The 26706-nt window shown below is 39.9% G+C and overlaps 5 protein-coding genes across 7 annotated transcripts in view; all 5 read left to right on the top strand.

Annotated features, from left to right (window-relative positions):
• The window catches only part of LOC116259549 (uncharacterized), a 95643-nt gene that overhangs the window by 16408 nt on the left and 52529 nt on the right, over positions 1-26706 (top strand). The gene's annotated exons all lie outside the window — the stretch shown is intronic.
• LOC116256050 (transcriptional repressor ILP1) lies at positions 223-5601 on the top strand. Its single transcript, XM_031632200.2, has 6 exons — positions 223-1629; positions 2594-2761; positions 3134-3810; positions 3897-4179; positions 4301-4590; positions 5184-5601. The coding sequence occupies exons 1-6, from the start codon at positions 388-390 to the stop codon at positions 5374-5376; spliced, it is 2853 nt and encodes a 950-aa protein (XP_031488060.1). The 5' UTR covers positions 223-387; the 3' UTR covers positions 5377-5601.
• Positions 7641-12096, top strand: LOC116256054 (uncharacterized protein At1g27050). Its single transcript, XM_031632209.2, has 2 exons — positions 7641-8055; positions 11758-12096. The coding sequence occupies exons 1-2, from the start codon at positions 7675-7677 to the stop codon at positions 11980-11982; spliced, it is 606 nt and encodes a 201-aa protein (XP_031488069.1). The 5' UTR covers positions 7641-7674; the 3' UTR covers positions 11983-12096.
• Positions 13801-22104, top strand: LOC116251942 (uncharacterized). Of its 3 annotated transcripts, XM_050078975.1 has the most exons (3): positions 13832-14323; positions 14752-15579; positions 21981-22104. In XM_050078975.1, exons 1-3 carry the CDS (start codon positions 13983-13985, stop codon positions 22012-22014), a joined length of 1203 nt encoding a protein of 400 aa, XP_049934932.1. In that variant the 5' UTR covers positions 13832-13982; the 3' UTR covers positions 22015-22104. The 3 variants fall into 3 exon arrangements, with proteins under 3 accessions (XP_031481950.1, XP_049934932.1, XP_031502496.1); XM_031626090.2 differs by lacking the exon at positions 21981-22104 and having other exon boundaries at positions 13801-14323; positions 14752-15879; XM_031646636.2 differs by lacking the exons at positions 13832-14323; positions 14752-15579 and adding an exon at positions 20364-20719 and having other exon boundaries at positions 21153-22014.
• Positions 23880-25970, top strand: LOC116251586 (uncharacterized). The gene is made up of 2 exons (XM_031625945.1): positions 23880-24402; positions 24688-25970. The coding sequence occupies exons 1-2, from the start codon at positions 24062-24064 to the stop codon at positions 25541-25543; spliced, it is 1197 nt and encodes a 398-aa protein (XP_031481805.1). The 5' UTR covers positions 23880-24061; the 3' UTR covers positions 25544-25970.

Raw genomic sequence — 26706 nt, 5'->3', positions numbered from 1 at the left:
CAAAATTTTAAACATTCAAATTTTCCGCCAAGCAAAATGAGCATCTTAAGCTTCACAGCCTCCCAATGGTATAACATTTGCACGTATGCATGTTTTTGCTACCGAAATAGAGTTGAAATTTGCAATAGGCGTCCTTCGTGTCCGTGTGACGAAGAAATCGAACCCGAAATTGCCAAAAGACCATAAGTCTCGTCTTCCTCTCTCTCGCAACGGACCCTTCCTCCGGTTGTCTCGTCTCTCCTCTCCCTCTCTTCCTCGCTACAAAAGAACCCCACGGGCACATACATTACATACGCCGACGTATCTGCCACCACCACCGCTCTGCCCCTGCCGTTGCGCCATCCGAATGCAGCAGCCACGAAGTTGCAGAGTCAGAAGTAGGAGAAGATGAACAGAGCCAAGAACTTCAGAAGACGAGCGGACAACGACGACGACGAAGATGGTGGTGACTCCCTCGTCATAAAGCCCCCTCCTCCCAAGCCTACCACCAAGACCAGCACAGCTACTGCGGCCAAGCCTAAAGCACCCTCTTCTCAGCCACCGAAGCGTTCCAAGCTGCTGAGTTTCGCCGACGACGAAGACACCTCTCCCGTTGCCAGCTCCAAATCATCCCACAAGTCCGAGAGGCATAAGCCCCAAACCGCTCGCTCCCTCCTCAGCTTCAGTGCCGACGACGGCGGCGCCCCTGCTTCTGCGCCCCATTCGGCTTCGAGGAAATCGGCTTTACCCAATTCTTCTCTGCACAAAATCGTCTCCGCCAAGGAACGCTCGGCGCAGCCCTCTGTCCCATCGAACGTCCAGCCTCAGGCGGGAGAGTACACGAAAGAGAAGCTTCTCGAGTTGCAGAAGAATACTCGGACCCTCGGCGGCGCGAAACCCTCCTTGGACAGCAAGGCGGCGGAGCCGGTCGTTGTGCTCAAAGGTCTCGTGAAGCCAGCGGGTCAGGAGGTCGCGCCGCCTAGGAAGGATGATGCGATCACCGTTGAGTCGGAGAGAGATGGCGGAGTGAAGAAATTGGGGAAGAGTGATGTAGATAAAGAGAGGGATTCGGAGAGGGACTCTTTAATTCCTGACCAGGCGACGATAGATGCGATTAGGGCGAAGCGTGAACGGCTCAGGCAGGCGAGGCTATTGCCGGACTATATCTCCTTGGATGGAGGCAGCGGCCGGGGCGTATCTGCGGATACGTTGAGGGATGGCGAAGGATCGAGCGACGACGAGATGGAGTTCCATGGAAGGATAGCGTTGCTAGGCGAGAGGAGCGAATCTGTGCGTAAGGGCGTTTTCGAGAACGTGGATGCGAGGAGCACGGAGTTGGGATTGCGGGCGGACAATGGGGATGTTGGAATAGGCGAGGATGATGATGATGAGGAGAAGAGATGGGAGGAAGAGCAGTTTAGGAAAGGTTTCGGGAAGAGGGTTGATGATGGTTCCAATCGGGGCAGCGTTCCGGCTCTTCCTGTTCCTGGTTCCATACTACAGGCAGCACAACCAGCTCCGGCTTACACACCCGTCGTCTCGACGGCTAGCAAACTAGTCGGCGTCACTCGCAGTTTGGAGGTCATGTCGATTCATCAGAAGGCTGAAGTTGCTACCAGAGCTTTGGAGCAAAATTTTCAGATGTTGCAGGTAAGCCCATTTGATGCTTCAAATGAGAAAAAGCGTTTGTTAGTTCTGTTATGCTCATGATTCTGTCGAAGATATTACATGCTCCCCGAATGGGTTACACAGAAACTCATAGTTAGTTCCTTACATCGTTAGAAAGAGTTTTGAATTGTACGAGAAAGAGAAATACCCTGTTGTAGTTCATGTTCTGTAGTTTGAAACTAACATTATACTGATCAGTCAGTTCACATTCACAATTAAAATGGAATTTTAAGATGGGTGGATGTGTTTAGATCGTTAGAAAGAGTTATTGAATTGTACGAGAAAGAGAAATACCCTGTTGTAGTTCATGTTCTGTAGTTTGAAACTAACATTATACTGATCAGTCAGTTCACATTCACAAATAAAATGGAATTTTAAGATGGGTGGATGTGTTTAGATCCTTGTGGTGGTTCCAGCACTTGAATGAGCTTGCCAGTTTACTGGATGCCCAAAAGTGTAAGAGGCTGCTTGGCTTTCTGTAGCTTGACCTGAAGGATTGATTTCAGTTAATCTCTTCCATAATTATTCATATATAATTTCCTTCGATGTGAAGATCTGATCAGCATTGTCTATTTGATACACTGGTTTCATTTGTCCGGTTCACTTCTTTGTTTCCTATAGTTTCTCTTGTTAGTCTTGCCCATCTGCTTGTTGACCTAAGCTTTTTCTTTTGGTTCTTTTGCTTCTTTTCTCCATCTGCTTGTTGGCGTTATGCCTCTGTAAAAATTTTCATTTGAGTACTTTGATGACCTAGTTGCAATTTCTGTTTATTATGTCCATGAAATCTTGCACGTTTGTAAAAATGAATTGACAACACATATTTTGGGCCATTACTGGCATACCTTGTAGGTGGCACATGAATTGATAACACTATCGTCTTGGGAATATACCTGTTTATGTGTGTATAAAATTGCTAATTTAGAATATTTTGCAATTTCTTCCTCAGGAAACCTATGGCATGACAATATCCTCCATGAACAGGACCGATGAAAATTTGACAACATCATCACTTCACGCAGATGATCTTGAGAAATCTCTGGATGCTGCGGGGGAAAGGTTCTTATTCATGCAGAAACTTCGTGACTTCATATCTGTTCTGTGTGACTTTTTACAGGTACTACTGCATGGTCTGTTCATCAGTTTTATATTTTCATGCTTTTTCTTTTTCCTACTTATCTGATGGTGTTGTGACCACAGTATAGATATTGGAGTAAGCTCATCAAGAGATGCCCATTGGAAGGGGTCTTTGATTAAGAGTGAGAGAGAGAGAGAGAGAGAGAGAGAGAGAGAGAGAGAGAACTAAGTTTCACCTTTGCCAGATAAAATTTGGGGAGCTTTGTTTGCTATTTTCCTCCTCTGACCTTTTTGTGCTTCCTCATTCTGTAAATGTGGTTCAATGTTTTCCATTGAGGGGGTTGGTGGCATACTCTTTGTAGAATCTGCTTCCAACATGTAACTCATTTTTGGATGTCAATTGATCTTTCAGGATAAGGCTCCTTATATAGAGGAACTTGAAGAACAAATGCAGAAACTTCACGAGGAACGTGCCTCAGCTATTACAGAAAGACGGGAAGCTGATGCTGCAGATGCAATGTCAGAAGTGGAGGCTGCAGTTAATGCTGCAATGACAGTTTTCAAGAGAAGGGGTAGTGAAGGAGATATTGTGGCAGCTGCAAATGCTGCTCAAGCTGCTTTAATGGCTGCAAGAGAACAGAGAAGTTTGCCAGTAAAGCTTGATGAGTTTGGTAGAGATGTGAATTTACAAAAACGTATGGATGCATCTCGAAGGGCTGATGCTCGGCAACAAAGAAAGCTTAGATCTGAGCTAAAGAGAGGTTCAAATGTGCGAGACGGTGGCTTTCATCAGTATATAGAAGGGGAATCAAGTACTGATGAAAGTGATAGTGAATGCATTGCATACAAATCTAGCTGTGATGAATTGTTGCAAACTGCAAAAATGGTTTTTAGTGATGCGACTGATGACTACTCAAAGCTTTCTTTTGTCAAAGAAAGGTTTGAAGGTTGGAAGAAGCATTATTTCTCTAGTTACCGTGATGCTTATGTATCATTGAGTGCACCTGCTATTTTCTCACCTTATGTGAGGTTGGAGCTTTTACAATGGGACCCTCTCCATGCAGAGGCAGATTTTAATGATATGGAGTGGTGCGTTACAACTAAAATATTCTGTTCTTTAATGGTTATTTTAATGGATCTTTTAAATGTATGTAATAGTGTCTCGTTGATTGCAGGCATTCTTTGCTTTTCAATTATGGAATGCCGGAAGATGCAAGTGATTTTGATCCTGCTGATCCTGATGCTGATCTTGTGCCTGGACTAATTGAAAAGGTTGCCCTTCCCATTCTCCATCATGAAATTGCACATTGCTGGGATATGCTTAGTACCAGGGAAACAAGAAATGCAGTTTTAGCCACCCAAATGATTATTACTTATGTTCCTGCAACCAGTAAGGCCCTTCAAGAATTGATAATAGCAGTCCAAACTCGTCTGTCTGAGGCCATCTCTAATTTAATTGTAAGCCATTTTGATTTCTCTTCGTAGCTCCATGTTTGTTTTTGCTGATGGTTTTTTTTTAACAACTTCAAACTTTTTCTTGACTTGTTCCTAATTTTCTCTGTATTGGATTGCTAAACAGGTTCCCACATGGACTCCTCGTGTTATATCAGCTGTGCCTCAAGCAGCCAGAGTTGCAGCCTACTGTTTTGGTGTTTCTGTTCGTTTATTAAGGAATATTTGCTTGTGGAGAGACATACTTGCAACCACCATTTTAGAGCAACTTGCACTTGATGAGCTCTTGAATGGAAAAGTACTTCCGCATGTACACAGTATTAAATCAAATATTCATGATGCAGTTACTAGAGTCGAAAGAATAATTGCTTCGCTTTCAGGAGTTTGGTCTGGCTCTGGTGTCAGAGGTCATAGTAGGTACTTTCCGCCCCTTCCCACCTTTTTTTTTTGTCTGTAGTTTAACAGAGAACTTACTTAAATTTTCTGCTTTTACAGACATTTGAACCATTACTCTTCACTATCACCTTCCTACTTCATAAAAATTTCATGGACTAATTATTACCTTCTATGCTAGCATTTTCAGCGTAGTGCTCTGCAGCAGATCACATGATGTCATCTTAGTTTCGTCTGGACAGCTGTCAGAATTATTTCATATATTAGATTCAGAGAATAAAATGATAAATGTGGCTATTATAGTAGCACGATCGTTCAGCAATTGAATGTGTACAGACGAGTGTCATCTTAAAATCTTCGACTGGAAAGCGGTTAAAAGTTCAATTTACTGGTGCATATCTTGGCATAATTAGGTAGATGTCTGCCAAACTAAACCCAGGTTTAACCTACCGTGAGAAACAACCATTAGTGCTTTCTCTTTGATGATGATTTTTTAATTCTATTTCATGAAAGAATGAGTGCCTTGTTATTGTGAAAAACTAAATTTCTTTCACTTTCCACATTCGTTTTTAGTTAGAACGACGGTGCTGACTGAGATTCTTCTTTATTGGTGACAGTCCCAAGCTACAGCCGTTGCTAGAGTGTTTGGGCAGTCTTGGGAAGGAACTTGAGAAGAAGCATGCGTCTGGTGTTCACATGGAGGAGGTAAGCGGACTTGCCCGTAGGCTAAAGAAAATGTTAGTGGAGCTCAATGAATATGACAGGGCCAGGGCCGTAATGAAGACTTTTCTGCTGAAGGAGGCGCTTTAGTGTGTTCAGATGTCATCGTTCCTGTCTGTATTTCTTCATTCTTTTTCACTAATAGTAAAGCCACCAGCAAGTTTATTGTATCATTTTATGATGCCAAATGCTAAATTCAGTGTAGAAACAATGTAATCATCTCCAGTTTTGACATTCTAATGAAGGATAGCTCCGTTTCTTGGCTGTACAAGTTAATAGCCGAATATTACAGCCTGTCGATGGAATTAAGTGTAATTTGAATTGGATGAGATTGGTTATGTCAGTTTTCTATTTATATGAACTGTGGAGAATATGAGAACCAAGTAATTTCTTCACTTGAAATTTAGTCGGAGCTTTTAAATGCCTGTCGAGGTTCCAGCTTGAGCCTTGGTGATCTATTAAATTAGGGGCCACTGATAAACTGAAATGGCGGAGTGCCAGCATAGGCCAACAGAAGAAGTTTGATTTCATGGCTACACATACATCAGCATTGGCTATTTGAGCCCAAAAAATGGTCTTCTACTCTGTATGAACTGGAGAATATGATAACCAAGTAATTTTCTGTGCTTGAAATTTGCTTGATGCTTTTAAATACTCAAGAGAGCTTTAGCCTTACAGATTCATGAAGAGAGGAGCCCTTTGGTAAACAGAGAACTGGGAGTGCCAAGACTAGGCCAACTGGAGAAGATGTTTCGTCACTACCCGCACATTGGGATTGGCTATTTGAGCTCAAAAATGCTTTTCTACTCGATTTGATCTTAATGAACTTGGACATCTGATGGATCAGCCTGAAAGCAATCGTGATAAGGGGGGTGATCAGAAGTTGGATCCTATCTGGGGAATGCCTGAGCCAGAAGCAGGTTATCTACAGAAATTTTTGTTTTTGTTCTCGTTTTCTTTTTTCAAGCTCGTTTGTTTCTCTTGTAAACAGTTCATAAGGGGGACCCTTAATTACATTTGTCCCTTAATTACATTTATTGGCATTTTTTTTGGTGATGTATACGATTTTTTTTGTTCGTCTCTCACATTTGGGGTGGTTTTTATTAGGCTGATAACAAGATAAAATGCTCCTGTGGTTGGGTTTTTGGGTTTGAGGGCTGTCTTCCACCTAAGATTGTGACCGTAGATTGTAGAATGTGACCATGGAAACGTCCTACTGGCATGATAGCGACGGTCATGCGAAAACTTCTTGTTTGGGTTAAATGTTTAGTGATGGGCTCTTTTTATGTTGGATTGCCGGTTGTCCCGAAGAGCGAAGCGTAGCTGTTCATGTAACATTCCAGATGTTTAGTCTCGTATCGAAGATTGTGAGGGATCTTCAAGAGCTTATAAAGGGAGGTTTTAATGAGATGATTGTCCTGGTTCCTAGCCTTTTTAGGATTGGAACCGAAATTGCTAGGGGACGGGTTGGGATCCGTCGAACCAGGGCCCGAGCCCGGGAGTGGGTCTGGTTGTTATAGTTCAATCGAAAATACTGGATTATACCTTAATGTATGATGGTTATCATGCAGATTTGCTTCTTCTCTTTCATTCGGTACGGGTTCCAAACGGGTCGGAGGCAGCGGAGCTAGATGCGTGGTGATTCAGTATCATGTATGACCAAAAGCAATAGGAACTTTAAAACAGACCTGCTCCAAATTTGTCCCATTCTATTCCTGTTTGAGATACACATAAATTTCTTCTTTCTTTTTTTCTCTTTGCAAACAAGCTGTACTGATTTAAGGTTCTTAAAAACCTGTAAATCAGTAATTCGGTAATTAATTTCTTGATAAATATAACTTAATATTTCTTATATATTTAGAAATCAACGTCACGATAAAGTGCGGGTTATAAAGCATTTATTTGTATGTCGACTGTGCATAAAATATAGGAAAGCAATTGAGTTTTGTAGCCTTTATTTGTATGTCGACAGTGCATAAACATGGGAAAGCAATTGAGTTTTGTTTTTGAAATCATGATTGTAAATGCCACTACGTACAACTCTTTGAACTTGTGAATTCCAAATCTGCGAGTGCGAGTCTGTCACGACGTACCTTCCCCTTTTTCACTAAATTAGCTTTTTCCTTTTCTTCTCCTCTTTCTGACCTCTTAATAAACCTGTGAAGCTGTGCAGATCGCTGAACCACAATTTTCCTCCTCTACTTTTGTTTTGACTGCGAAAATCTCAAATGTTTATCATTGCCACCGAAGAGCCGGGGGAGGGATCTACACAGAAACACACAACTTGGGCATCTCAATATTCTCCTCGGCAGCTAAGCAGGATCTGCTAGTTCCTTCTCTCTCTCTCTCCCCCCCCCCCCCTCCCCCCCCCCCCCCCACCACACGACCATGAACAGAAGGAAGAGGTGGAGAGGTGAAGGCAGTCTGCAGAACGATATTGGTGGGTCAAACAAACCAAGGAGACCCCAGAAAGCGCCGCGGTGGGAAGCGGCGGGAAGAGGTGAAGACGACGACAAGAAGGCTCAGCTGCCAAACACCGCTTCCACCTCCGGCAGAGACAGTGCAGTTTTGATTGTTAGCGACCTTCCCGCGGGATGCACTGTTCTCGAGCTGAAAACTCGGTTCGAGATGTTCGGAAGTGTCTCAAGAGTAAAGATCGAGCAGAATCTTGGGTTTGGTTATATAACTTTCCGGTTGCGTGACTCGGCGGAGCTGGCGATCATGACTTCCAGAAACCCACTTTACCCAATCTCGATAGGGAACAAACAAGTGGGTACCCCTCTAATTTCACTTGCTTGTTGCCATACTGTTCCTCAATATGCTGTCGAATTCTTGCTCTCTTTTTAGTATTTTCTGCATTTGGTGTTGATTCATCAAATCCCTCTGGGTGTGCCACTTACAGGGTTCAGTTGGTTGCGGTGATTGAGCATCGAAGATTCTTGTTTGTGAGCTTATAGTTTTAAAACTTTGTGACGTTCTATTTACTGCTTGGGTTCGGCTGATAAACTCTTCTTACTTTGGCTGTAACAGAACTCATATGGTAATTCTGGTTCAATTTCAGTAGTTCTAGTTTAACTTCGCCAAACTTTTTTTCGTTGCGTGCATCTATTACAGCTTTTATATATTATTATTCACCAGCCTTGGATGCCACGGTGGGTAATTAGTTCATTCACTTAGTAATGAGTGAGTCCTTTGAGGTCCACAGTTATTCTGAAAGGCTGAGTGCTATTTTGTATTAGAAACTGATCGCTTGACAGTAATTGAGGTTCAAGATTTTCATGCGGGACTGGTAGATATGCAACTGAGCACTCATATATCTATGCAAGTTTTAGTATTTGGATGACCTGGATATTAGTCGTCCTCTATCTAGTTGTCCTAAGATGTAAGCTTTGAACCTAGAGCATCTTGGAATTCCTATACCCGTCATTCTTTTTGTAGACATTCATCTAATGGATCGATTTGAAAACCTTCCGTAACATATGTGACCCTGAAGCATCATGATTGCCTAATGATCAGAATCCGTATGCAAATGAGCGGTAACTAGATAATCACCTTGTTTCAATTGGATGTAACCATGCTTCTATTTTTCATAGCATGACAGCGACACACTTTCTGCATTGGCATGATGGGGATCAGTAGATCCCTGCCAGATTATCACAAGAGTTGTGCCCTGGGTAGAGCTTGACCTTAATCTTGAAAGTCTTAAACTCAGTACTACAGATTGCAGAACTCCTGTTGGCTGTTAGTGATACGTAGTGATTTATGCATTGCTAATATGCACATGATGAAATGTTATAAGTTCTGTCCACATACTTGATAGTTATTTTTCTTTCATAGCATAAAGATCACAGATTTGATATCTATGCTACCCATACCAGTTGGTTTAAGTTTGCAGTGTTTTATTTGATTGGAAGCATGATCTTGTTTAGGTATATAGTTTTTATCGGCCATTATTGGTAGCTTACTGTTGGAATTAAATTGCATTCTACGGGCAATTGATCAATGAGAAAACTATTGCAAACCTGTCTTGTGTTCTGAAATTCACCTCGTTATATCTATTAACTGGGACATGACTATGATATGCATTATTATTGGGTACTATTATGCCATAGTCTTCATACTTGTTTAAATCTAAAAGCTTTATAGTTCTGTTGAAGCCTAACTCATTCACAACTTATATTAGGAATCATACCCATGTTAAGCAAATGATAATTAAAATGTCTAGTTTTGTGTATATTATACATTTTTATAATATCCCAAGTTGTCAAAATTGGAATCCAGATACGAGTCATTTAAGACCTTATAAAGACTAACTGGAACTAGCCAAGATAAATGGGGATTACTAAGTCGAATTCAATTGACTATAAATCGATGGAAAAGTACATATATTTATATGAAAATCAGTATGAAAACATATATATCTATACAAAGAATGCACACTTATGTTTATAGATCACGAATTAGTCATCTGAACATCTACTAGGTAGACTGACTAATTGGGTCTGACCATGTAGATGCTGGTTTGACACACAAGCTGGTTGATAACCGACTCAACTGACTAGCCAGAGTCCGGACTAGTCAACCAACTAGGCGAGATTTTGACAACTAAGGTAATATCACGATCTGATGGACTTATATGACCAGAAATGTAGGCCGAATATCCCTTTAATGTAATCCATAATCACGGGAAAAGCCATATAGTAAATCTGAACATAAAGTAAACCTGGATGTATATATTGCTTTCTTTGACTATGATATTTGTCTCAACAAGGAAATTTTGTATACCTTGTGGAGATTTTCATTGTCGGGGATATATTACGTGATTAATTCATTAATTAATATCTGAAATATATGGTTAAGTTAAATTAGTATAAATGGTTGAATCAAAATATGTCCTTCTTAAGCTCTATTTCTGTCAAGGGGTAATATGAATGTTCTACCATGTTCCATCAACACACTAAAGGGGTTATACGAGATATCCGGCGTGGAAGTAGGACAACATTTCTGTTGCAAATAGGGGGTTTCCAACTTCAGCATTGGATTGCTCCTAAATTCTTATGCTGTTGGAAAGTGGACGTAGCTTTGGCAAATGAGTGAGTATGTACATGATCCCACAGCATTGTGTATTCATCTAAATATCTAATTTTCCCTTGCACTTTAACTGTTGGAGTTTTGATTACACATTTGCATCATACGGAGCATGATCTTCATCAGATATATAAACTGCCATAAAATAACATTCACCCACATATACACAAAACAATAAAGACTAATTGTACGATGAACTGCTTTAGAAATTTTTGGTAGAAAAAGGTGGACCAGCCAAGGCTTCCCCTAAATCTGATGTAGGCTATTGGGCTTGAAATTAGTCCTTTTTCTCTCTCTAGTTTAGAAACATTGTTTTCTAAAAAGTGTTTTTCTCTAAGTTTAAATGATTTATTGTGTACTGTATAATGAAGACATCAGATCATGACATTTGGATTTGTTTTAAATGTCTTCTGAAACAATTGCTGTTAGAATTTTTGATATTGGGATCTGGTCTTCTTTTTACCAAGTATCACAACAAGAGAACGACATCCTTACAAGTTTTGTCATGAACGCATGGAATCCTGATACTTTAAGTTAATAGAGTTGCTTATTTCCTTTTATGTTAGGTTACATTTTTTGGAATTTTGATTTGAGATACGATTTTATCTTTACCAAATAGCACGAGATGACATCCTCAAAAGGTTTGACATGAATGTGTGGAATTCTGATACTCTAAAAGTTAATATGGTTCCTTCTGTGCTGGTCTATTGTTCGAAGGTGTATTTATGGCATTTTTTGAATGAATGAGAGTCAAAGCGTGTGCCACTGTCAATGTTGCTTCTGTGAAAATCTACTTTCACGATTATTTATACCTTGCTGTGTATGAGTGGTTGTAGCTCCTCTATGTTCAACTTCAGTTTATTATACCACATACTAACCCGTGCTACAATAAGGCAGGTTGAATAGCTTCGCAGGTTTCTACCGCTAAATGTCAGAGTTGCTATTCAACTAGAAATTTCAAGAATATTTAATTGATTGAAATGTTTGGATTAGCATTAGTTAATATGCAAGATTATATTGAGTTCCTACTTTTAGTGGCACTCAAACTTCGATACTAGGATTGTAAACTTGCAGTTGGCTATAGGAGGATAATTAATGACATATGGTGCCTTAGGAATAGTTTATGCGAGAAGTAAAGGCATGGGAAAATTACAGTTACGTGCTGCTGTTATTTTATCTTTTAGGGAATGTGAGGCTCCCACTTGTGCTCAATCTCATTCCTTTTGTGGTCCACTTTCAGCATTTCTTGAGCTACTGAAGTAGTTGATTTGTTATATGAAACCGAGCATCATTTTGTGGAAAACTTCTTTGTCAAGGGCTTTTTGTGTGTATCCCATGTATTTTGCATCTCCTTGGTGCTAAATTTTATCCTTTTTTCTGCAGGTGCATGTTTCTTGGGCAAACGATCCTCTTCCTCAGTGGAGGGCGGGAGTTGGTTTATCCATGCAAAAAGATGGATCAACATCCAAGCTGTTGCGGGCAGAAGTGCCTCTCAGCAGACACGGTAAAACCAGCAGAAGGCTTGGAGATGATAAACTCACCTCTCGGAAGGATCCAAATTCCATTCACAAAGGCCGAGAAATCATTGCGTATGATGATCTTCTCTAATATTAGTCGGAGTTACAAGTATTCCACAATTAAATTTGTAGAATTTATTATTAAGAACAACTTGTTTGAAATGACCTTGCTTCTATTTATTTACATTATTGCTTTGTTTTGCTACGTGAAAGTAACCTTCAGCAAGTTCTTTGGAAAGAACCCAAAGTCAAATATAGAGAATCTCTGCGATACTGCTCAACCCATCCTTCTAACTCGCTTCCATCACTCTGTTCATAATTTTTGTTAAAAAATAAGAGTTACCAAATTCAAATTCAGTAACCAACAAGATCAGACCTGCAAAATGTTCTAAGCATATATTGCTCAAAATGAGACGTGTGGTATGCGAGAGATGAAAGCCACTCCCCTTCTTTCTGTGTAGGCTGCTTCATGATACTAGTGGTTCTACTATACACTTTTGTACTTGAGTATTGCTCGTGCAGCTGTTTACAATTCATATGAATAACATCGTTGGAAACCATACTATGGACTTCTTATCTGCACGTCTTTAAAGCCCATCAGCTATGCTATGCCTCTCAAAGTTTTTTCATGGTGGGCAAGATGGGAAAAGTAAAAGTATAAAAAGGCATTTGTTTCACAGTGATACAAATAAGGGACGCTTGGAACGCATCTGCCTAGATCATGTGTAACACCATTTCAGCATTTATAGAGCGTCCAGGTGTTCTCATGAATGGAAACATCAGGCCAAACAACTGTATGGTCAGCCACCGCCTAGCTTGAAGATGCTGTCCAAGGATGTGGTGGTACTGCATACATGAGAGCCAAAGCTTTCTTGTTATTCCCCACTCTACCTGCAAGGACCCGAGCTAGATTTGTGCTTGTACAACTCTAAATGACATCAATATTATTAATTTTTGGTGGCGAATTGCTTGTTTGGGATCCAGAATAGCTTGTTCATGATCTAATTCCTTCGTTCTCATAAAATTACACATTCAAATATATTTCATACAAAAACTTGTGTCAATATGTAATTTCTTTTGTCAGTAGAGCCGGTTCATGCTTAGTATAATAATCATGAACACAGCTTCTTAATCACGTCAGTATAGCAATAGAATATTGCCTTCGGGACAACAATTTTATAGATATGTTCTATTGCCTTCTTGCTAAATTTCTGTCAAAACGATATATTTTGAAGAGATATTTATTTTTCAATTTTTATTATGTCGACAGTTGACCAACCCTTTAATATTTTGACCCATAAAGTCTAACGCATTTTAACACAGTGAACTTTAATTCCTTTTGACAGAAACCTGGTTTGACGAAAATCAATTTTTTTAATGAGTTTTGAAACCTGGTCGTTGTGTTTGAATGACCTGCCGAAAACTAGGTTTTTACTTTTTAAAACGTGGTTTGTGTTTGGATGACAAAAAATGTATTTTAGGTAGATGCATCAATATATTCAATTCGAATCCAATATTCAATCTAAACATCCTGCAAAAATCAAAGAAATTTGATTGATTCTGGATTTAAGAAATGACATCTATTGAGATTCAGATTCAAATGCACATAAGTAAATGAATTTGGATTTAGATGTGGATCTGATTTAGTTTTAAATATATATCCTATATCCAATGTTTTGAGAATCGAAAATTTTGAATTCGGATATAATGTAAAAGTTCAAATTGAAAATCAGATTTTCCATTCAGACATAACTTTTTTTTGGTTCTTATTCAAATTCAAATGCAAATCCTACTATATGAATATCTAAAAAAACGGATATAGTTTAGCGTACGCCAACCAATTCACTTCGAAGAAAAGAAAGCATATAAAGTAAAATGCCACGAAGTTCCCATCCCGGCAACTCTTTGACTGGACCAGTTCTATGCTCTGGCATGAATTTCATGGCTGCCTTCCTGCCCAGGAATTGTCAAAAGCAAGAACCTCCGCAGCCACGCTTGCTTGGTGAGGAAGAGGAAGACTCTCTCTCACTCTATAAATATTAGCAGGAAGTTGTTCGACTTCCATGGGGGGTGGCATGTACTGAGAACATCATGTACATCACAAGGTCCCTTTCTCTTTTCAAAAGAGACCCTTCAGCTCTGTGCCTGCCACCTGCGGAGGGCCCTAATTCAGGCTACCTTGTTGTCCACCAAGACCAGGAAGATGAGGAAGAGGAGAAGGCCACCAAAACTTATTGCTTCGGGCTGTGCAAGGACACCAGGTGCAGGGCTCTGCCCTTCCCTCAAGACAGGATTCTAACCCTGCAATATGTGGAGAGTCTGGGACAGACGGCCGCTGTTCACCTTGACAAGACCTTCTTCTTCCCGGTTCTGGGACAGCCCTTGTCATCCGACCTCTATTATGTCGTAAAAGCAGATGGCAAAGGAAAAGGGTATTCTCCTCTACCGGTTACCTCTTATTTTCGTTGTTGCTTCCTCCTGTTCTTCGTTTCTCTTGATTGACTTAATATGCTTTATCAATTATCAACCGTATTACTGTCTGCCTCTTGCTCTGAGGGCGCGATTAAATAACTTCACATGAAGTTTAAGGACTCTGTGACCATGATTAAGCAATTTTAATTTTCTCATCTTTTTGCTTCTTTTGGTTCTAGTCTGACATTTCTTTCTGCCGATTCACCGAGTCCTTTTCGAAAATGAAACGGCACGATGGTGCTAGTAAGGGATCACGTTAATGCGTTTCTTCATCATCACTAGAACTTAATTCAGAGAGGCCAGGTTTGCTCATGCAGCCGTTAATGGCATAAAAAAATTCGTAAAATTTTCCCAAAATTGATTCCTTGAGCAAGCTTTCCCTGTGCAGGTTAGTCCACACATGCTCCACGGAAGAGAACATGAGACCCTGTTGCTTCTGCAGATGCATAAGGGATGTGAAGCCCAAGCTATTCAACCCCAGCAATGTCTACCAGCAGATGAAGATAATCGACCGCCACCGTTGTCAATTCACCGCTTCTTCCCTCGCCCCCGACGGCTTCCCCCCAGAGTGCTTGCGCAGACGCGGCTGGGAAGCTCTTGCTTCAAACCTGCCGGGAAACCTGAAGTTAACCGAAGCGAATGGCATGAACACCCATCTCAGATCAAGGCTGCCCGATTTCAACTTCCCGGTATCACGGAAGGGCTCCAGCATCGCCACCGTGGGAGAATGGTACTGCCCGTTCGTGTTCATACGAGAAATTGGTGGGGAGCTGACAAATGTGGAGGATCAAATGAAAGCGAGTTTGTTTTACAAGATGAGCCTTGAACAGCAATGGGTTGAGATCTTTGCGGCAGAGAGGAAGGGAAGCGAGACGAGGATGACGGTTAATACGAAATTCCGGAGGGAAGAAGCTTTGCTTGGTGGGGTGGAGGCCATGGTGGATGAAGGGAGGAAAGAAGAAGATGGTATGGTGTGGATGAGAAGCAACAAGAGTGTGGGAGGCTTGAGTGGAATTGGATTGAGCGCAGTGATCCTGGAGAAGATGAGAAACGAGCAGGGACTGAGAGAAGGAGAGGAGGCGAAGGAGGTGAGGGAGGTGAGAGAGTTCGATTGTGAGAACAGTGACCAGTGGAATGAGTTCAGATGCTATATTCTTTTGGAGAAGTATGTGTTGAAGCGGGCAGATGGCAGTGTGGTGTTCACTTGCAGTTATAGGCATCCCCATCAAATTAATCCCAAATGGGAGTGACTGTTTGTGGCTGTCACCAATGGTGACATATGTCCATGGAGTTGCTTAAGTTCTAGGTCTTATTTAAAATGATGCTTTGTTGTAAACTTAGTTTGAAAATTGAAAAACCTTAGAAGCATAGTTCCTGATGTGCTTTCAGCCAATCACTTGCAACCAAGCTTGTGGTATTGATAGGAAAAGCATGTATTGGTATGTATGTCTCCTCATGTAAGCTGTTCTATGTATGTGTATATGGGAAATGAGTTAAATAAAGTTTAATTTTAGAACTGGTGTTTCATGTCCCCTTTTAAATCCTCTGAATGTTCAGTGAACATGAAAAAAATGAAAAAGCGGAAAGGAAAAATTAAATGAGAAGTGAGTAAATATCACTAGTAGTGAAGACAGAAAATTTTGGTGAATGATTACTAGTTATATAGTACGAATTTTTTAAGGGGTTCCTGTATATAAATGTGAAAGTGAAGTTTCAATAAGAAGATTGACCCAGGTCGAATGTAGTTACAATAAAAGCTTTTAAAGGCTGATGTGGTAGTAGCCCACACCAATCATTTTGTAGCTCCATTACTGTATGAAAATGGGCCTGCATTGGCCTATTTAGATCTAATTATTGCCACTGATTCCACTCTGCCATGCCTAGTGTTTATTGCATTTCACAATTAGCTTTTTAAATGATATTTTTAATTTTTTTTATTTTATTGCTTTTTAAGTTTTTTAAAAAATTGTATATAATATTTTTTTGTAATAATTGAGGTTCAATTCTGATTCTGATTCGTCTCAGCAACTTATTTTGAATAGAGGCTAACCGCTAGCAAGTCCACTCAGGAGATTGTATGCATTTGGATTTAGATCTACATCTGGAGTCCGACTCAAACCTTAGCCTTTAAAACGGAATCCAACTAGCAGAAGCTTTTACATTTATATGTAATATTGAGTGAGATCTCATGCAAGATATTGGACTTGGGTTCATATTCAATCTGTTGATCATTTATATTTAAACTTGAAAGAATTTATACTAAAAAATGGGTTTTGTGTGTCCCTGTCATTCGACCCTGGTTTCGAAAGCTGTCATGTTTGTCTCTTGTCAATTGTCATGTTTGAACTCATCACAGGAATTTTATTCGTAAAAGAAATCGAAACGTTAAATCATTTTTGGTTTTGTAAAAAGCAGACAACCATTTCTCATAAAACTAAATTTTTGTCAACGGAGGCAACGTGATTAAGACGGCCACCAACCCTACTTTGATGCACATATACCTGTACGCCATGGCGGACGCCGTCTCATATTGCTCTGCCCTTCCCTCAGGACAAGCTGCTGGCTGTGAAATATGCCCAGAGCACGGGAGAGACGAAAATTTACTACGATGACAATGCTTTCTTCCTTTTCTTTCGATGTGCAATAGCTATGTTACTAATTGTAAACATTTCCTTTTTCGTGCTTAGAGTCTGAAACTAGAGTAGTCTATGCCTATGCAAGTGAAACCATTCAGAAAATTTAGTAAGAAAATTCAAATTGGTTACATGAACATGCCCTCTTTTGCAGGTTGGTCTACGCATGTTCCACGGAAGAGAACATGAGCACATGCTGCTTCTGCAAATGCGTGGAAGACGTGAAGCCCACGCGCCTCAACCCCAACAACGTCTACCAGCAGATGAAGATAATCAGCCGCCGTCGTGGATTCGCAACCGAATCTGTTGCACCTAATGGCTTCCCACCTGAGTTTTTACGCCGAAAAGGATGGAGAGTATCTGCATCTGCGCTGCCGGGCGACCTGAAGTTAATGGAATCTGATGGCTTGAACGCCTCTCTCAGATTAAGACTGCCGGATTTCGACTTCCAGGTATCGCAGAAGGGATCCAATATCGTGACAGTGGGAGAATGGTACTGCCCGTTCGTGTTCATTGAAGAAATCGGTGGGGATCTGGCAAATGTCAAGGATCAGATGAAAGCAAGTATGTATTACAAAATAACTCTTGAGCAGCAGTGGGTTGAGATTTTTAAAGCAGGAAGGAAGGAAAATGAGACGACGGTTGCAGTTAACACGAGCATCTGCAGGGAAGAGGCTCTGCTTGGCGGGGTGGAGGCCATTGTGAAAGACGAGAAGAGGAGAAAAGAAGATGGTATGGTATTGATGAGGGGTAGGAACAGTGTGGGAGGCTTGACTGGGATTGGATTGAGCACCGTGATCCTGGAGAAGATGACAACTGAGCAGATGATGAGAGAGGGGGAGGAGAAGGAAGTGGGGGTGGTAGAGCTTGAGCACGTTCAAATTCCCCGGGGACACAAACTCGAATGATATGAAAGATTGCATGGAAGTTTAGTGGTAGAGCTTGTACAACTCTAAATGACATCTATATTATTGATTTTTGGTGGGGAATTGCATGTTTGGGATCCAGAATTGCTTGTTCTCGTTCTCACCAAAGTACATATTCAAATATATTTCATACAAAAACTTGTGTTAATATGAAACTTCTTTTGTCAGCAGAGCCGGTTCATGATTAGTATAATAATCATGAACACAGCTTATTAATCGCGTCAGTATAGCAATAGAATATTGCCTTCGGGACCACAATTTCATAGATATGTTCTTTTGCCTTCTTGCTAAATTTCTGTCAAAACGATATATTTTGAAGAGACATGTGTTTTTCAATTTTATTATGTCGACAGTTGACAAACTCTTAATATTTTGACCCATAAAGTCTGACGCATTTTAACACAGTGAACTTTAATTCCTTTTTTACTAAATTAATTCACGTATGTGTTTGTCATATCATCTGAGTATTTGCGATGGTTTTTGTATATGTCTCACAGCTTCGACTTATAAACCATGAACAGCATATAGAGCCTTTAGGCATCACCATGGCACTGTTCAGCCCGTTTCCATTTCTTTTATTATTAAGTGATGATAATATAGAAATAATATCTTATAGATAAAAGGTTTCATCTATAGTTTTTTGAAGCACCATCTAAAACACATTTTCTGTTATCCAAACAAAAACTAGGTTTTGCAGAGTGAAAATCAGGTTTTTTTCATCTCATCCAAACACATAAACCAGGTTTTCAAAACCAAGTTTTCATAAAAACGGATTTTGCAAAAAGTGTTTTTCTGGAAACCACCTGGTTTGATGAAAATCAAAATTCTCAATGAGTTTTGAAAACCTGGTTGTTGTGTATGAATGACCTGTCTTTTAACTTTTTTAAACCTGGTTGCTGTTTGGATGACAAAAAATGAATTTTACATCATAGCATTATTGACGACTAAAATGTTGAAATATTAATCCGAATAACCCAAGGAAGATGAACAGTGCCTTTTTCTCAAAGAACCTCAAAAAAAAAATGTACCGTTTTACATCTGATCCGTTGGATGTTCACTTATTATTGTCATATGAATGAAGGAAAGTCTATACCATATTTGAATATGATTTTTAATTTTACATTTTAAATTCAAGTTTTGTTTTCTCATCTGAATTTGAAGCAATTTATAAATATACAAGTAAACTTGAACCACATAAGCATTAAGAGCTATAAAGAACCTATTTGTATGGACACAGGAGATAACACATAGAATATTTATTTTTATAATAAAAAAACCATATTTTAATCTAGTCACACACACACACACACAGATATATATATATAATCCTACTCCAATTAGATCTCATTTTTCAAATCCAAATTAATTCTCTAAACAGATATTAAGTTGCTTTTCGTATCCAAATTTTTGGAAACAGTTTAGTTGGATATCTGATCTGGATGTAGTTCATTGACATTTGAGAAACATTCACAGTCAACCTTTTTAACTTCTGGTGCAATCCAACAAAAGATCCATGCTTACCTCAGCTCTTCATGCTAACTGCAATATATTATATCTCAAGAGCTTAACAGGTTCTGACCTCTCCCATCTCGTCTTTTTCCTTACTACTGCTGATGATCAATTGCAACCGTCACATGGAAGCAGATGAAGAGAAAATCTCGCACGGCTTTCGAGGTATAAAATGCATTTTTCGTATTACAGAACATGTCAACAATTGCTGTCCACATTATTATTATATTAGTATTATATATATATATATATATATGTCTGATCAATAAATGTTAGGTAAGTGCATAATATATTCAATTTGAATAGAATATTCAATCAAACCATACGACAAAAAGCAGATAAATTTGATTGATTATGGATTTAAGGAATCACATCTATTGAGATTCAGATTCAAATATACAAAAGGATATGATCAAATTTGGATTTAAATGTGGATCTGATTTAATTTTAAATAAATATTCTATATTCAGATATGATTGTAAAAGGTCAAATTCAAAATCACATTTTTTATTCTAATATAACTTTTTTTTTGTTCTTATTCAAATTCAAATCCTAATATGAATATCTAAAAAATCAGAGTATGCCAACCAGTTGAAATCGAAGAAAATACAGCATATAAAATAAAATAAAATGACATGTAAAGCACAAAAATCAAAGCTGGTTATATGCGTTGGTGCATGAAATTTCGAAATTTTGTGTGCGGTTCTTCTTTCACATAAAAAAAAGTTTTTTGTAAGATAAAAATAAAAATAAAAAATAAAAAACTTCAAAGGACATGTTCTGTTTTTTTAATTTTAACAAAAACATCTCCCTTCTTTTACTGCACACTCTAAGCTTCGTTTCCATTCCGTCAACTCTTGCTTGGTGAGGAAGGGAAAGACTCTAAGCTTCGTTTCTCACCATATAAATATTAGCAGACATGGAGGGTGGCATGTACTGAGAACAACATGTACATCACAAGGCCTCTTTCTCTTTTCAAGAGAGACCCTTCAGCTCTGAGCCAGCCACCTGCGGAGGGCCCTAATTCAGGCTACCTTGTTGTCCTCCAAGACCAGGAAGATGAGGAAGAGGAGAAGGCCACCAAAACTTGTTGCTTCGGGCTGTGCAAGGACACCAGGTGCAGGGCTCTGCCCTTCCCTCAAGACAGGATTCTGACCCTGCGATATGTGGAGCACCACGGAGAGACGACCGTTGTTCACTCTGACAAGACCTTCTTCTTCCCGGTTCTGGGGCAGCCCCTCTCATCCGACCTCTATTATGTCATAAAAGCAGATGGCAAAGGAAAAGGGTATTCTCCTCTACCGGTTACTTCTCATTTTCGTTGTTGGTTCCTCCTGTTCTTCGTTTCTCTTGATGGCCTTAATATGCTTTATCAATTATCATCCGAATTATTGTTTGCCTCTTGCTATGAGGGCGCCATTAAAACTTCACATGAAATTTAAGCACTCTGTGACCATGTTCATTATAATTTTCTCATCTTTTTGCTTGTTTTGGTTCACAACCTATTCTAGTCTGATATTTCTTTCTGCCGATTCACCGAGTCCTTTTCGAAAAATGAAACCGCACGATGGTGCAAGTAAGGGATCACGTTAATGCGTTTCTTCATCATCACTAGAACTTAATTCAGAGAGGCCAGGTTTTGCTCATGCAGCTGTTAATGGCATAAAAAATTTCGTAAAATTTTCCCAAATTGATTCCCTGAGCATGCTTTCCCTGTGCAGGTTAGTCCACACATGCTCCACGGAAGAGAACATGAGACCCTGTTGCTTCTGCAGGTGCGTAAGGGATGTGAAGCCCAAGCACCTCAACCCCCGCAATGTCTACCAGCAGATGAAGATAATCGACCGCCACCGTTGTCGATTCACCGCTTCTTCCCTCGCCCCCGACGGCTTCCCCCCAGTGTGCTTGCGCAGACGCGGCTGGCAAGCTTATGCTTCAAACCTGCCGGGAAACCTAAAGTTAACCGAAGCCAATGGCATGAACACCTACCTCAGATCAAGGCTGCCGGATTTCAACTTCCCGGTATCACGGAAGGGCTCCAGCATCGTCACCGTGGGAGAATGGTACTGCCCGTTCGTGTTCATACGAGAAATTGGTTGGGAGCTGACAAATGTGGAGGATCAAATGAAAGCGAGTTTGTTTTACAAGATGAGCCTTGAGCAGCAATGGGTTGAGATCTTTGCGGCAGAGAGGAAGGGAAGCGAGACAAGGATGACAGTTAATACGAAATTCCGGAGGGAAGAAGCTTTGCTTGGTGGGGTGGAGGCCATGGTGGATGAAGGGAGGAAAGAAGAAGATGGTATGGTGTGGATGAGAAGCAACAAGAGTGTGGGAGGCTTGACTGGAATTGGATTGAGCGCAGTGATCCTGGAGAAGATGAGAAACGATCAGGGAGTGAGAGAAGGAGAGGAGGCGAAGGAGGTGAGGAAGGTGAGAGAGTTCGATTGCGAGAAGAGTGACCAGTGGAGTGAGTTCAGATGCTATATTCTTTTGGAGAAGTATGTGTTGAAGAGGGCAGATGGGAGTGTGGTATTCACTTGCAGTTACAGGCATCCCCATCAAATTAAGCCCAAATGGGAGTGACAATTTGTGACTGTCGTCAATGGTGTGACATATGTCCATGGAGTTGCTTAAGTTCTTGTTCGTATTTACAATGATGCTTTGTTGTAAACTCAGTTTGAAAACTGAAAAACCTTAGAAGAATGTTCCTGATGTGCCTTCAACCAATCACTGTGCAACCAAGCTTGTGGTATTGATAAGGAAAAGCTTGTATTGGTATGTATGTCTCCTCATGTAAGCCGTTCCATGTATGTGTATATGGGAAATGAGTTAAATAAAGTTTTGTTTTAGAACTGGTGTTCCATGTCCCCTTTTTAAGTCCTCTGAATGTTCAGTGAACATGAAAAAAAGGAAAAGGAAAAACTAAGTGAGAAGTGAGTAAATATCACCAGTAGTGAAGCCAGCAAATTTTGGTGAAAGATCACTAGTTATATAGTTTTAATTTAAGGGGCACCTGCATATAAATGTGAAAGTGAAGTTTCAATAGGAAAATACACTTTTTTTTAGTCAGTCTGGGCAATTGCCCACACCTGCCTTTGGAACGCTAATATAGTATGCCTTTTGGCAAATGGCCCCTTAACTTGCATATATTGTACTTGGTGTATATGTAAAACAGATCTTTGCAAGTCATCCTAACTAAAAAGGTGCTATGACTATATAGATCTGAAAATCAAGTCTAGTCACTAGTCTAGTTGGACCTGGATTCAAAAATTATTTGTGATATTACCATATTACGATTATGGTGAAAGGGCGATTAAGTCCAATGAACTGGTCTGTTCCCTATCTCCGAAATCGGTTTTGCTTTGGATAATCGATTACAAACCAAATGTAAAGTTGGATCCGCTCTAAATTCATGCGCATAATGGTTTTGGACCTTAATTTTCATAAATATTGATCCACTTGGAAAAGTAGCTACCAGAATCAAATTCGGCAAACGGCAAGAACAGAGCCACAACTATTCCGATCACCCTATAACTACTTAGGATCATCTTAAAGAAGAAGACTTGTGAAAGACAGTGGCACTGGGCCATAAAGCTAGAAATTTTTAATAGGAAGATTTTTATATTTTCAAAATTTTAACAGAAGCTGAAATATCATTTTCAAAATTTTGATATAAAATAAATGATTTTTTTTAGATTACATGTAAAAAAACTTGAAGACTTGAGTAGGCACCAAAAGTGACAACGTGGGTTTGGTGTGGGCAGCACTTGCAGGGCTGTACAACAAGCCGAACCAACTCAGGCTCGACTCAAATTCGCTCGGAAAAAGCTCAGCTCGTGTTCAACTCGTTTATTAACAAGCCGAGTTCGAGCTTGCAAAGATACTCGAAACGATAAACAATTTGAGTTTTAGTTTTAAGAACTCGACTTGTTTATACTCGACTCGTAACTCAGTACTTTCTATAATATTGTCAAAACCTATTCACCAAATCACTGGTTTTAAGACCTTACCCTTTGAAACGGAATACAATTAGCAGAAGCTTTTACATTTATATGTAATTGAGTCAGATCTCGTGCAAGATATTGGACTCGGTTTCATATTCAATTTGTTGATCATTTATAATTAAACTTGAAAGAATTTATACTAAAAAATGGGTTTGGTGTATGTCCCTCTCATTCGACCGTGGTTTTTAAAGCTGTCATGTTTGTCTTTTTCCTGCAATTGCCATGCATTCTCTGTGTGACCAGTCATTGATCTTGTCAATTTTGAACCGTTTCTGAAGGATAGCTAATTATTGATCTGCATATCCAAAATTATGAAAGTCACATCATTTGGACTCATCACAGGAATTTTATTCGTAAAAGAAATCGAAACGTTAAATCATTTCTGGTTTTGTATAAGGCAGACAACCATTGCTCATAAAACTAAATTTTTGTCGACGGAGGCAACGTGATTAAGAGTTAAGACGGCCGCCAACCCGCCTTTGATGCGCATCAAACCTGTTGGCCATGGCGGACGCCGTCTCATATTGCTCTGCCCTTGCCAAGTATTCATGTTTACAGTAAGCGATAGACTTCTGAAATTCAAGCAGAAACTTAGCTTTCCCTGGAGGATAGCCTGAACGCATATAATGTATATTACAAGACCTCTTTCTCTATTCAAGAGAGACCCTTCAGCTTCGGGGCTACTGCCGCCGGAGGGTCCTCACTCAGGTTACCTCGTCCTCCGGGACCAAGTTGATGAGCTAGGGGAGAGGGGCACGGAAACGTGTTGCTTTGGCTTCTGCGAGGACGACGACGTTACTGCTCTGCCCTTCCCTCAAGACAAGCTGCTGGCCGTGAAATATGCCCAGAGCACGGGAGAGACGAAAACCTACTACGATGACAATGCTTTCTTCCTCCCCGTTCTTGGGCAGCCCTTATCATCCAACCTCTATTATGTTGTTAAAGCAGACGGCCGAAAAACAAAAGGGTATCCCTTTTTTCCTCTTCTCACTGTTGCTTCTTCTTCCTCTTCTTTATTGTTCTTGATCATCGGTAGCCTGTTTCTGTTGCAGCTGAGATATTTGGGGCTTATGGCTTTGGATTGTTCTTCCTTTTCTTTCGATGTGCAATAGCTATGTTACTAATTGTAAACATTTCCTTTTTCGTGCTTAGAGTCTGAAACTAGAGTAGTCTATGCCTATGCAAGTGAAACCATTCAGAAAATTTAGTAAGAAAATTCAAATTGGTTACATGAACATGCCCTCTTTTGCAGGTTGGTCTACGCATGTTCCACGGAAGAGAACATGAGCGCATGCTGCTTCTGCAAATGCGTGGAAGACGTGAAGCCCACGCGCCTCAACCCCAACAACGTCTACCAGCAGATGAAGATAATCAGCCGCCGTCGTGGATTCGCGACCGAATCTGTTGCACCTAATGGCTTCCCACCTGAGTTTTTACGCCGAAAAGGATGGAGAGTATCTGCATCTGCGCTGCCGGGCGACCTGAAGTTAATGGAAGCTGATGGCTTGAACGCCTCACTCAGATTAAGACTGCCGGATTTTGACTTCCAGATATCGCAGAAGGGATCCAACATCGTGACAGTGGGAGAATGGTACTGCCCATTCGTGTTCATTGAAGAGATCGGTGGGGGTCTGGCAATTGTCAAGGATCAGATGAAAGCGAGTGTGTATTACAAAATAACTCTTGAGCAGCAGTGGGTTGAGATTTTTAAAGCAGGAAGGAAGGAAAATGAGACTACGGTTGCAGTTAACACGAGCATCTGCAGGGAAGAGGCTCTGCTTGGTGGGGTGGAGGCCATTGTGGACGAGGAGAGGAGAAAAGAAGATGGTATGGTATTGATGAGGGGTAGAAACAGTGTGGGAGGCTTGACTGGGATTGGATTGAGCACAGTGGTCCTGGAGAAGATGAGAAATGAGCAGATGATGAGAGAGGGGGTGGAGAAGGAAGTGAGGGTGGTGAGAGATTTTGACTGTGAGCAGAGTGATCAGTGGAATGAGTTTGGATGTTATGTTCTATCAGAGAGGTATATGTTGAAGAAGGCTGATGGCAGTGTGGTGTTCACTTGCTGTTTCAAGCATCCCCATCAAATTCGGCCAAAGTGGGAGTGAGTTTGTCATGTTTTTTTAGCGATGTGCGCTTGATTTGGCTGCCAAGGTGGTGCTAAGACAAAGTTGTGTTTAGAAGACTAGAATCTTTGAAAACTTCATTGATGTCTAAATTGAAGAGGACAATGAATGAACAGAAGTTGCAGTGAATGTGCAGAAGAGACACAATTGAAGGAGTCCTTCTAGTAAAGGAACCAGCATAAATGTGTTCATTTCTCCACCGGCTTGAGGCAAGGTAGCGCATTAAATAAAGATGTTCGGTAAACATGAATATTTAAGAGCAGACAGGTTTATAGTGAAGCACAAAAAGTATGGGCAGTTTGTAAGATTCGAAGACTAACTAGCTAAACTACTGTATATGTGGTGAACAATGTATCATTCTATTTCTGAATTGATAATAAAGTCCATGGAGTGATAAAAGATCGTTGAAAAGATCAAGGTTGCGTATCATAAACAGCACAAATAAGCTCCTAACACTGTGATAATCACATCATTACAGGTCTGTCCATTATGTTCATTAAATGTCATCTCGTGCCTCTTGTTGATGTGGGCATCAAATTACTAACTGGTGTTCAAGGTGCCTAAAATCCCTCTTTTTACTCTTTCTTTGATAAAAACAAGTGGGTTTCCTTGGTTTTTGGTAAAAATTCTTCTTGCGCCAATAAATTGGTTTTTTTATGTTAAAACTTTCTTCTATTTATAGTTACAAATAACGTTTTGAAGTTTAAGTAAGATTTTTCTCGAGTATAGTACGGCAAGTTTGAAAAAAAAACAGAAAAAATACTGTAAATTTTTAAAAATTTTAAAAATTAAAAGTGAGAAAAATAAAATAAATGAGAAACTAATAACGTAAATATCACAAGATAAGTAGATTTATGACAAATAAAAAATGTAAATGAAAAAAAAATGTTTGGCATTAAAAAACTAAAAAAAGTGAAAACAAATGCGTTAAATCCATGGTTTTTTTTTTGTTTTTAACATTTTTTTCAAAAAAACGTGTTTTTTTTAAGTTTTAAACGGTCATTTAATTTATTACATTTTTCGTGTTTTCTTGAAAAAAATGCATTTTTTGTGACTATGATGCTTTTATGTGTAAAATTCACTGTTCCATCTTAACTATGTTAAAATAGGTGTAATTGAAGGTCATGAAAGTAGGCTTAACAGGA

Source organism: Nymphaea colorata, chromosome 1, assembly GCF_008831285.2.
Source record: "Nymphaea colorata isolate Beijing-Zhang1983 chromosome 1, ASM883128v2, whole genome shotgun sequence".
Taxonomy (NCBI): domain Eukaryota; kingdom Viridiplantae; phylum Streptophyta; class Magnoliopsida; order Nymphaeales; family Nymphaeaceae; genus Nymphaea; species Nymphaea colorata.
This window is presented reverse-complemented; position numbering and strand designations above follow the sequence as displayed.